The following is a 12,978-nucleotide window of genomic DNA, read 5'->3' on the forward strand; positions in this document are numbered from 1 at the left end:
CAATTGGGTTGCTTCTGTCTGTTCCTATTGTGAATAACGTAGCGTCATGGCTCTGGTTTCTTTAGGTTCTATTTCCAGTAGTAGAATGGCTGGGTTAAATGGTATTCCTATCTCCAACTTTTTGAGAAAGTGTCCACCTTGTTAATGACACCATCTTACATTCCCACTAGCAATGAATAAGATTTCCAATCTCTCCACAATGTCACAAGCATTTGTGATTGCTGCCCTGTTGAACTTTGCTATCGTTACTTGGGTGAGATGCATCTCATAGCTGTTTTCTAATGAACTTTTTAATATACTGAATTCCAAGAAAATCCTAAAAGTACAGCCCTTATCACAATATATACCATATGAAATTTATCTAGACTAAAACCAGAATTCATAGCAGTAGTCACAAGCAAGTTTATGATTGGTTGTAAAGGGCTCTGTTCAAGAAATAAAAAAAACTCAAACCCTACCACACATTTCTTTTGTTTAGTAATATATCCTTAAAAGTCAGATGTGTTTATACACTTATGACTCTTGCCCAAAATCCTTTACAAGAGAAAAGAAATTTTAACAATGGATTAAGTATGAACTCAGTAGTTTATGCTAAGGTCATTAAAAACTTCCTGAAATAAAATTCCCTAAAGAATTCAAAAGGAAACTGTCTGCATCTAATGTCACTGGTGGGAGGTGGGGGTCCATTTTTACCTGAGTGGCTTGATTTGGAAGGATTAAATCTTTTTAGGAAGCTCTGGTGGTCTAATGGTAAGGAGTTGCACTGCCAACCTGAAGATACACGGTTCAAATCCACCACTTGCCCTATGGGACAAAGATGGGAAATCTCCTCTCTTAAGATTTATGGCCTCTGAAAACCTGCTGGTGGGACAGCTATGAGTAAGTTCATACTGATGTTGCATGGTATCACAACTGTGACTCTCAGAGCTACCCTATGAACAACTGATCTGAACTCTGCCCTCTCTTGTGCTTCCCTCAGCATCTCCAACACATGTGAACCTACTGTTACAATCACTGTGTCAATCTATCTTGTTGAGAGTCTTCCTCTCTTATGCTGAGCTTCTACCTTTCCAAGCTTAATGTTAAAAGGAAACCAAAATCTGGATAAAGAGTTTGAACTCATAGTTTCTTGCAGAAAACATATTAGGAAATTAGTAGTCACTACTAAAGGGAGTTCTCATGGCCTAGTGCCAAGGTGTTGTGCTGCCAACCCAAAAGCAGGCAGTTCAAATCCACTAGTTCCTTCTTGGGAGAAAAATGGGCAATCATCTCCTCTACTGTGATTTACAACCTCTGAAAACCCACGAGAGGGTCAGTTTGGGCTTGGTAGCAATGAGTATTTTTAGTTGGTGGTATACTGGAGTATACTGTTGTTGTGTACCATCAAGTCGAATGATCTTCTAGAAGGTTTTCAGAAGTTATACATCACACAAGTGGAGACTGCCCAACTTTCTTACAGAGCAGCTGGTAGATTCAAATCACATACCTTTCAGTTGACAACTCAACTCCTTACCACTAGGCTACCAAAGTTCCTTATTGGGTCATATAGCACACAACTAACTAAAAGGTCAATGGTTCAAATCCACCACCTGCTACACGGGAGAAAAGATGAGGCAATCTGCTCCAGATTGCTTCAGAAGCCTAACAGAGGGCTGCCATGTATCAGCAATTATTTGATGACACTGACTTTGGTTTTTTGGTTTCTTTGATTTTTAAAAATCAATATCTACAAGCAGAACACACACACAATAAACAAAAGGAAGTACGGGTGGGTAAAAGAAATGGGAAAGATATGGTGTGCAAAAAAATGTATATAAACTTTGTAAGTAAACTAGTATAATATTTAAAAAATTACTTAAAAAAAAAAGAGATGAAGAGAAGATTTAGAATACGATAATAATTAAATAATTAACAATAATTCCACAAGCAATGTTGAGGACTCCTAAGGCCAGGAATTGTTCTGGGTTCTGGGAATTAAAAGCTAATTAAGATACAGGATGCTGTTGCTATTGTCAGTATGGGCTGTTGAGAACTCACAGCTGACCCTCCAGTGGGTTTCAGAGGCTGTAAACCACATAGGAGATTGTCCACCTGTCCCTGAGGAGCAGCTAGTCGATTCAGACAGTGCAACAACTCCTTACCCACCAAAGCTCCCAATACAGCAGATAGTCCTTGAAATCAAGTTGCTCAGATTTTGCTCTACGAAGAGGGATAAAATAGAAAAGTTCAGGAGGATATGATAAATTCATCAGGTGTCAACTCCTGGCATTCTAAAGCAAACCTGCTGTCATTTCTGACACATGGTGACCCTAAAGTGTTGCAGAGTGCAACTGTACCCCATGTGGTGTGCAGGGCTGCGATCTTTCTAAAGTAGATCCCCAGCATTTTTTCTGTCTATGAGGGCTTCTGGTGGGCTCTAACTGCCAAGCTTTTATTTAGTAGTTAAACACATAACCCTCTGCACCACCCACGGATTCCCAGGGGAATGTACAGACAACATGAAAATACCATCTTAAAAATGTATAGTTTCCCACCACAACAAGATAAAGGTAAATAATCCAATAGAAAAATGGGCACAGGATATGAACAGACACTTCACCAAAGAAGACATTCAGATGGCTAACAAGCACATGAAGAAATGTTCAAAATCCCTAGCTCTAAGAGATGCAAATCAAAACAACTATGAGATATCATCTCACCCCAGTCAGAATTGCAAAATTTAACAGAACAGCAAGCAGCAAATGCTGGCGAGGTTGTGGAGAGACTGGAACCCTTATTCACTGTTGGCGGAAGTATAAAATGGTGCAACCACTGTGGAAGGCAGTATGGCGCTTTCTCAAAAAGTTGCAAATAGAGATACCATTTGACCCAGTAATTCCACTACTGGAAATATACCCCAAAGAGACCATAACTGACATCCAAGCAGATATATGCACAACCATGTTTATTGCAGCTTTGTTCACAACAGCAAGGAGTTGGAAACAACCCAGGTGCCCATCAACAAATGAATGGATGGAGAAGCTGTGGTATATTCACACAATGGAATAGCATGCTGCATTGAAAAACAAGGAACTCATGCAATATTATTCAAAATGGGTGACCCTGGAGGACATTATGCTGAGTGAAATATCTCAGTCACAAAGGGACAAATACTGCATAGTGCCATTGTTGTAAAACAGGACTGGCATAGGGGTTGGGGGGAGACTGAGAAAAATGGGATAAATAATGTATACTACATTGAAACAGATGAGAGAGAAAACGGTTTAAAAGGGATATGTGATTAAGTATTATTGTCATGACAGGAGTCCGGAATGAAGGCTGCATAGTGGAATGGACCTGAGAGGACGGATTATAAAACAATGGGGGAACTTTACTTTTACTTTTCAAAGAGAAGAGTGTACTGTGGGAGGAGGGGTGAGCAGGGAGAAAAGTGCAACAATGAATGAATGGAAATCCAAAGTCTCTGTAAATTTTCATTGTTGTTGTTGTTGTTCGTTTCCGACTCATAGCGACCCTATGCACAACAGCCCTAAACCCTGCTCTATCCTGCGCCAACCACACTGCCTCTGACACACCCATTCCGATTACCCCAGTCACTGAATCAATCCATCTCATAGAGGGTCTTCCCCTCAAAACTAATTAAAAAATGATAAAACAAAACAAAAAGACAATATTCTACCTTCTGCCTTGGTGAATGACTGGGGTCTTAAAAGCTTGCAAGCAGTCACCTATAGTGCAACTCTTGGTCTTTCTGTCTGTCCACAGCAAAGAAGAGAGAAGCAAAGATGGATGAATTAATCAATCTATAGGACTAGGACAGACCATGCAAATCTCAAATTCTACAATCCTGAGACCAGAAGTAGATGCCCTGATCAATAGCTAAGTGGCACTTATACTGCTAACCACTACAAAAAGAATCACAATAAAAACTCCTAGGTTAGAGAGGCAAAAAAAAGTAGAACTATGGCCAGGTTTACTGCTCTAACAGACACTAGTGCAATCCCTCAGATTATGGCCCTTGCAACTAAAATAAAACTTACCTCTGTGGCTCAACTTTCTGCCAAATAATTGTCAGGCTTATAAACTGAACAATAAACCAGAGAAACACTCATCTACACTAACCAACTTTACACTAACCAATCACATAAGATCAAAAGGGCAGCATTTGCCATAAAGATCAAAAGGCAGGAAGGGACAAGATAGAAGGATTACTGGAAACAAGAATCACAGGGAGGAAGTGGGAAGAATGTGGTTATACTATGGGCATTGTAATTTAAAAACCTAAATGAGTATGAATGGCTAGACAGAAAACAAATTTGCTTTGCAAATTATAATGTAAATGGGGGAAAGAAACAATGACAAAAAAATAAACAGGTATTTGCCTTACATCAGAACAGGCTTAGAACAGTCATCAGAAAGGAATTCTGTCATAAATCAGAGACTACATGTACTTTAGATAGTAAGACAGCTCTTGTTGCTTATAACATCTTACAACAGGTAAGTTGTTCAACATTCTAGGTTGTTCAAACAAATATTTCCTGAACATTTACTACAAACCAAACCAAGAATTTTACAGAAAATAACACAGACACATTCCCTTCCCTCATGGAATATTCAGTCCAAAGACAGAAACAAATAAGTAAACAATTATTTATAGAGGATTATAATAAAATAAATCAGAGTTTTCAGCCACAATAGTTAAGCTTTCAGCTACTAATGGAAAAGTTACTACTTTGAGGTCATTGAGTAGCTCTGTGGAAGAAAGACTTAGTGAACAACCACCATAAAGACAACAACCTAAGAAATCTTATAGGGACAGTTCTGTTTTGTCACATGGAATTGTCATAACAGATTCAATGACATCTAACCAGGAAATACAAAGGATGGGTACTTACCTGGAGAAAGTTAAGTTTAAGTAAGACCTGATGAGTAGGAGTAATCCAATGAATCAGGCGTATTGCAGATAAGGCCACAGGGAATAAGGCAAGAGTCTTTAAAGTATAGGAAATACATGTGCAAAGGTCTACAGTCAGAGAGAACACAGTATGTGCTCAACTAACTGACGTTGTCTATATCAGCTTTAGTGTAGCTGGTGTAGGAAAAAGATGGAAGACGTATCAGAGCAGAGATTGGAATGGATGGCTAGGAATAAAGCCTGAGAGACAAGAAAGGCCTGGATCATAAATGGCCTTATAATTAATTTGTATTTTGAACATTCTGCTAAGGACACAGTTTTAAGGAAATGACATAGCATTTGTGCCTTATTTATAAAATTATTCTTTCTACACTAAAAAGAATGGCTTGGCAAAGGACAAGACTGAGATAGCAAGCTAAACTAGGAAGTGAGAGATGATGCCAACCAGGGCCAGAATACCTGTCATACAGTGATTAGATCCTGAAGAGATTTACAATGATTAGATCTTGAAGAGAGTTACAGATTCAAATCAACAAAAGAAGCAGAAACAAGTTTGAAGGTTAGTTCTGGAGCCAGCAGAGTTTTCAGAATGAGTCCTGGAGCCTCGGAAGTCTGGTATGCCTTTAAGAATGACAACAAGACTCTATGAGAAGGCTATAATCCAGTTTTTCCAAGGTGCCATAAGCAGCTTTGGTGGTATAGTTCTAAGCAAGTCATTTGGTTAACTCAAAGGTCTCTAATCTCTAGTTCAAATATACAAGGAGCTCTGAGGAAGAAAGATGGGCAATCTCCTTTCATTAAGATTTACAGCCTTGGAAATCCAGTGGATTGCTGATATCAATCAAACTAAGTTGTTAGCAGTGAGTCTAAGTTGAGTTTAAATAGTGAGTTGAGTTTAAATAGTGGTCAAGTGACAGTCCTAGTCAGTCCTTAGCTAATACCATTCCTTCCTTGTTCCTGGCTTAAATAAAAAGAGAGAAGCTGTGGTAGTCCTCGTATGACCCTGAAGGAAAGGCTGAGGAAATTGTTAAAATGACCACCATAATGAATGAGCTACGTCAGGGGTACCTAACTTCGGGCTACCTTGTATGTGCTGATACTTAATGTTCTAGCTAGGTTTTAACTATTTGCAGTTTAAAACAGACCCAACGAATATTTAATGAAAAATTCCTCATAGGCAGTAAAACAGCTCTAAGGGGCTGAAGTACATCTAGCTGAAGACTGGGGAACTTTATTATCAGTATCTATAGGTAACTGAAGCCAAAGTAAATGATAAGAAAAAAAAAGTGGGGAGGACCAAAGTCATAGCTATTTATAAACAGCAGTATTTAAATATGGGGCAGGAAATGTAGAAGAGTTTGAGTGGACAAAGATGTGGACAAAAAGACGCGGGAAGCTGGTATCACAGGTAGGACAGAGAAGTCTCAAATCTAAGCTCTGCTGAAAAGAATCTCTTCTCACTCCTACTCATACTTGACAAGAGATACAGCATCCTCTAGGAACACTTTCCTCACATCAAGGCCAACAGAATGTAAAAGAGTTTTGGTAGCTTAGTCTGCAGGGATTTATGCTAGTTAAATGCATCTCTGGCAGTTCAAAACCAGTGGCTCTGAGGGTATAGAGGTCGGTAAATCTCCCCATGAGATTTACAGCCTTGGAAACTCGCTGGAGGATAAGCTATGAGTCAGTCCCCATCAAACGGAATTGAGTTTGAGTTGTTTATGTCCCATCTCAGCACTCCTCATACTGTGTTGTACTGACTTGTATAATGTGCATTTCTGACACTCTCTACCATCTCTAACCACAGGGCTGTAAACTCTCAGAGGGCAGAGATAGTGTAAGCCTTAGTCAAATTGCATCCTCAGTACCTAGCACAGTACCTACTACATAGCTGGCTTTAGACAAAGGTAAGACGAGGAGCGTCTTCTTCAGGAAGATCTAGAGAAAGTACACTTAGGAAGAAAAATGCTGTGCAAGTAGGATGACAGCTTTAATGACAGGCGGTCTATGGCGGTAAAAAGACTACGTAAAAGTGAAGCCTTGCAGTGCTGTCTATACAAGGGTTGTAATGACAAGGGAGTGAGGACCTCGAAGAAACGGATAGATCTTAACAGGGAGTGAAGGTAAATTCTCTGACTCCTAGGAGGTAAGATTCAGAAATACTCTGTTTTGCTCGTTTGGTCGTTTCCTCTTGACTATAAACTCCCCCAGAGTAGCGGTTCTATCATGTGTCACATAGTGAACGCTCAGTAAGAGCTGAATGAATATATATCCTTCACCTGTAGTTGCATTTACAATGCTTGTCACTCGGAAAGTGCTCAAAGGCCAGTGGGAAAATACTAGCGGGGTCTCGAGGTCCCGCTGGGTCAGGTGGTCCTGAGAAGCGGGTTTCGGGGTGAGCTTCTCGCCACCTTCGCTGCCCTTCCTTTTGCAAACATCCCTCTACCTTTCCGCCACTCCCGCCCTCGGTGACGTTAGCATTCAGGGGGACAAGAAAAGGGCAAAGTAACACACCCTCCCTGGGCGACTAGGGAGAGAGTTCGTTTCCCCGACCTAAGAACTGCCCGAATCTCCTTACCAAGCGCCTCGCAGTCCCACTCCAGGTTCTCAGCACTTGTGCTGCAGCCATCTTACTCCGGAAATGACAATACCCCCTCGTTGGAGGAGACACCTCCACAGGCGACCTATCCCGAGCTGAGCTAGGTGCCGCCCCCTAACCAACCAATGAGGAGCGAAAGAACGAGCCTTCCCATCAAACCGCCAACCAGCGTTCGGGGCGGGGCCTGAGCGAAACCACGTGTAGAGTGGTAAAGCCTTCAGGGAGGAAAAACATGAAATAGGAGCAGGCATGGATTGTGAAGAGCAACCCAAATTAAATTTTAGGGGACCAGGCTGGATAAGGTCCTAGTATGTAAATACTTAGGATTCATGTGCTATAAAGTCAACTGCAACCCATAGCGACCCAATAAACAACAGATCCTACGCCATCCTCACCATCTTCTACACTTGAGCCTATTGTTAAATCATGTATGTGTGATGTTTCCTATAGAGGCTCCTCCTCTCCTACTTCGGCCTTCCACCTTTCCAAGAATGATGTTCTTCTCTATGGACTGCTCCTCCCAAAACGTGCCCAACTTTCAGATACCTACCAAGTAACTGAAAAGATCATGGATTGGATTTTTGTTGTTTATCGGCTAGTCGGAAGGACCCGTAGCTGACCAGCGGGTTTTCAGTGACAGTTTAATGACACAGGAGGAGATTTCCCATCTTTCTCCTGCACAGCAGCTGGCGGAGTCAAACCTCGTGCCTTTGAGATGGCAGTGCAGCTTCTTACTATTAGGCCACCAGAGCTCACTCCTGGATTAGGCATATTTTAGTCTTTAAACTGACAACATTGCTCTTCAACACATTTGAGCGGTCCCTGACAGCAGATTTCCCCAATGCAATAAATCTTTTAATTTGTTGACTGCTGGTAACAAGTGTCTTGCGGAATGTTGGGGAGGAAGGGAGTACCTCTGGCCAGGACAGGTCGCCTGAGCTCCAGACAAGTGCAAGCCTCCCAATGGCCTTTAATAAGGGAGAGAGAAAGCTCCCCTGTGTTTGGCTGTACCAGCTTGAGAAAGCTCACCACCAAGGAAGACGGGCTGCTGTGTCTGTTGACCTGGGAGTGGTCCACAGGAGGTTGAGGTTCTCCTAACCAATCTGCATGTTCCCATCTGTAAGCCCACCCTATCCTGCCTTCCTGTGTATATAAGTGTACTGCAATCCCAATAAAATTGAGCTGGATTGACTCTCTGATCTTCTCCCAGAGTGGTGTATCTCCATCGTGCTTACCCATATCAGGGTGTTGCTATTAAGTTGCCTGGAGAACTGACAGCAACACAAAGGTATTAATTGTGGAAGCTCTCCATGCCAGAAGGCAGGAGTGTGGTGGTGGGAGTGCAGGAATCGTGGCAAGCTTTTGGAGTCGACTGCTTTTCTGGGAATGTGTTTGACGTGCAGGTTTGCTCTGTCCCTGGAGTGAGGCTAGCCAGCCTGGGCCTAGGGTTTGAACCAGGAGGCGGCCTTAAGCCCAAAGGGGCCTCTGGTCTGCGGCCCTCGGGCCAAGTTTAAATTGTCTTCCTGTCAAACATTCTTCTAGGCGGTATAGCACTGGTCTGTACGTTGCTGTACAGAGGTAACTCGTGGTTGCTGTGATGCTGAAGCCTGTGACAGTGATGTGCCAATCGTGGTAATGGGCACCCATGGTGGACAGTGTTGGCTGGAGCTTCCCGACTAAATCAAGCCTGGAAGCAGGAGTGGCATCCACTTCCAAAATGGCTTGCCTCCGGAAACTCTATGTACGAACAGTGCTCAGGCTGTTCGTTCATAGGGTTGCTATGAGTCCTCTACGACTCAACGGCATTAAACGACAACAACAACAAGATTAAATCATTAACTTTTTTTTTCACCTCCATCTACTTTATGCAGATGACACAACTTTGCTTGCTAAAACTGAGGAGAACTTGAAGTGCTTGCTGCAGAAGGTCAAGGACTGTAATCTTCAATGTGAATGGAAGCTCAACATCAAGAAGACAAAGATTCTCACCAATGGGTTAATCTGCATCACCATGATGGATGGAAAAGAGATTAAGATTGTTAATACCTACAGCTTACTCAGCCCCACAATCAACACTCGTGGCCCTAGCAGTCAGGAAATCAAAAGACGAATTGCATTAGGTAAATCTCCAGAGAACTGAGAAGCAACGTTGTCAGTCTAGAGACTAAGGCATGCCTAATCCAGGCCATGATCTTCATAATTATTTGCCATGCATGAGATAGCTGGGCAATGACTAAGGATTACAGAAAAATAATTGAGGCCTTTGAGTTGTGGTGTTGGAGAAGAGTCATGAACATACCATGAATACCAAGAAAACAGATAGGTTTGTCTTGAAGAGGGTGAAACCAGGCTTCTCCTTGGAGGCTAGGATTTTGAAGCTTTGACTCACATACTTTGGGCATGTGGCCAGGAGGGACTGGTTCTTGGAAAAGAACATCATGCTCAAAAGGGTGAAGGGACAGTGCAGGAGAGGAAAACCCCAAATGAGATGGATTGATACAGTAACTAGGTCAATGGGAATAGGTGTGTCGGAGTCAGAGACTGCTTCAGGATAGGGCAGACTTCAGAGCCATTGTCCATAGGGTCTCTATGAGTTGTACATGACTTGATAGCACATAACAACAACAATAAGAAGATATAGTTGGAAAGAGAGATAGAATGATATAATTCATTGATAGAAAAGCAGTGATTTACTTATTTCAAATATCTTTTATATATGGTGACTGTACACTAGGCCATCACCTGATGGATACATAGGAATCAGATTGATTAGATCTGCTGAAAGAATCATTGTAGAAGCTCAGCATCAGGTGTGAAAACCAGGCCAGGTGCTGACTGTGGAACAGACCATCAACTATTCATGTGTAAGATCAAAATGATGTTAAAGAAAATTAAAACAAGGACCAAAATATGACTTTGAGCCTCTCTCACCTGAATTTAAAAAATATCTCAAAGTTGTGGGACATTCATACAATGGAATACCATGCAGCATGCAGGACCCATAATTTTGTATACAAGCGGTATTAACCCATGAGAAGGCAATCCTGGAGTGGAAGTTGTGCATGACAGTTGTACTTAACAACTTTAAACTGAAGTCATATTGGCTGCATCCTAAGAGACTCACAGCAGCACGATATGTTCAGAATCACAGAAATCCTGATGGCTTGAGACTGAGGCCATCACATCAGGGGCTGGTCAATGGGAGACGGGTATTGAATGCTGTAGGCAAAAGTAGGAAGGGATGGTGGTGGAGTAAGGAAACATGGGTGGGCAGCAATACTGAAATTACTGGTCATTGTTATAACTGGGCAAATGTCTTTCATCTGCTCTTTTCTGTGGAATGTTTATCTGTCAGATACTATTATATATATTTAAAAATAGAAACAGACTAGGAAGAAGGATTGGCCATCACTTCCAAAATGACAGGCCTTCGAAAACCCTATGTACAATAGAACACACTTAGACTATCGCTTGAACTAGCAGACATGGCAATTGAGACTGAGATCTTAGAAATAGAAATACAGGGAAGAAGGAACAGCTATAAGCAGACACTAGTGATTGGAACATGGTATGTAAGAAGCATGAATGTAGGAAAATTGAACATTGTTAAGAAAGAAATGGAACGTATAAATATTGACATACTAGGTATCGGCAAAATGAAATGGCTAGGCATGAGACATTTTGAATCAGACGATTCTATGATTTACTATGCCGGGGATGAAAAATTGAGGAAAATGGGGTTGGTTTCATAATTTAAAAAGTAATTTCTAGATCCGTCCTGAAATACAATGTGGTGAGTGACAGGATAATATCCATAAGCATACAAGGAAGTCCAGTGAATACCACTATAATTCAAATATATGCACCAACAACTAGAACCAAAGAGGAGGAAATAGAAGATTTCTACCAACTTTTGCAGTCAAAGTTGATCAAAAATGCAATCAAGATGCATTGATAATAGTGGGCAACTGGAACACAAAAGTTGGGAACAGGGAAGAAGGATCAGTAGCTAGAAAATATGGACTCGGTGAGAGAAATTAGGTTGGAGATAGAATGATCGAGTTCTGCACATTCAATGATTTATTCATTGCAAATACCTTTTATAAGAAACATAAATGCAGGCTGTACACATGGATTTCACCTGATGGCATGCATAGGAATCAAATAGATTACATTTGTGAAAAGATTCGGTGGAGAAGCTCAACATCAGCAGTGAAAATCAGGCTGGGTGCTGATTGTGGGACAGACCACCAACTACACATATGTAAGTTAATGATTTCTGCATTCTGTTGGATCATCTTTCTTGTTGTATCATCTCTTTCAGTCACTCAGCCAAGCAGTTGTCTTCAAAAAGTCTCTTTGGCATAGACTGGTGTGTACAACTAGGACTGTATCTGTTAGTTGAAACGTATCAATAGGTAGTCCATTGATTCCTTGACCCTTATTTTTGCTAATGTCTCCAGGGCAGCTTGAATTTCTTTCATTCCATTGGCTCTTGCTCATTTAGAATGTCCTGAAATTTATCAGACAACCAGTTCTTATAGGTACAGTGATTCTGTGTATTCCTATCATCGTCTTTTGATGTTTCATACATCATTCAAGAATTTGTCCATATAATCCTTCTGCGTTGCAACTTAGGACTTGAATTTCTTTTTTTGGCTCTTTAGCCATGAGAATGTCAACCATATCCATTCCTTTGGTCTACTGACTAGCTCCTTGCACATTTCACTATAATAGTTTGTTTTGTCTTCTCAAGCTGCCCTTTTCAGCTCTATTACATCAACATTCCTTTCCTTTGTTTTGGTCTTTTGATGTTCAAATGAAATTTTCAGACTCTCTCTGACATTTGTTTTAGTCTTTTCTTTTTCCCTGTCTTTGTAAAGATCTTTTGCTTTCTTCATAGATTATATCTCTGATGTCATTCCAAAACCCTTCTGGTCTTTTGTCATTAGTGTTCAGTGGGTCAATTCTATGCTTAAGTGGTTTTTAAATTAAGTGGGGGCACATTCAGAGTGGCATTCTAGGTGTTGGGGACTTGTTTTCATTTTCTTAAACTTTCCCATAAATAGTTGGTAATCTGTTCCACAGTCAGCACCTGATATAGTTTTGACTGTTGTTTTCGATCTTCTCTAACTTTTCTTTCCACAAATGCAGTCTATCTGATTTTTTCTTTTTTTATTAAATTTTATTAATTTTAATGAACATTTACAGAGATTTTGGGATTCCATTCATTCATTGTTGCACTATTTTCTCTACCCTCCTCCCCAGTTCGTTCCTCTTCCCCCCACCCTTGAAAGTCTGTTTTAATTGTCCAAATGCCACAGTGCTTGTCAAAGCCAGTTCTGATTAATCTCCTTTGTCAGTGTGTCCTTTGCCATTCCCTAGCACTCCTCCCTGAGAGAGACTTCACCTGATTCATAAGGAAAAGGGGATGGCATATTCTCTTAGCTACTTCCTGCTGAAA

General features: G+C 41.1%; 1 protein-coding gene across 1 annotated transcript in view; it reads right to left on the minus strand.

The window, feature by feature from the left end:
* The window catches only part of DBT (dihydrolipoamide branched chain transacylase E2), a 71,515-nt gene extending 63,963 nt beyond the window's left edge, over window positions 1-7,552 (minus strand). The window contains exon 1 of the mRNA XM_006882443.1: window positions 7,494-7,552. Within this exon, the coding sequence (XP_006882505.1) occupies window positions 7,494-7,544 (51 nt within the window). The 5' untranslated portion in view covers window positions 7,545-7,552. The remainder of the gene's footprint in view (window positions 1-7,493) is intronic.
* Between the last annotated feature and the right edge of the window lie 5,426 nt (window positions 7,553-12,978).

The sequence above is a fragment of the Elephantulus edwardii genome, unplaced genomic scaffold (assembly GCF_000299155.1).
Source record: "Elephantulus edwardii isolate Elephantulus edwardi_28Jun2011 unplaced genomic scaffold, EleEdw1.0 scaffold00020, whole genome shotgun sequence".
Lineage (NCBI taxonomy): Eukaryota > Metazoa > Chordata > Mammalia > Macroscelidea > Macroscelididae > Elephantulus > Elephantulus edwardii.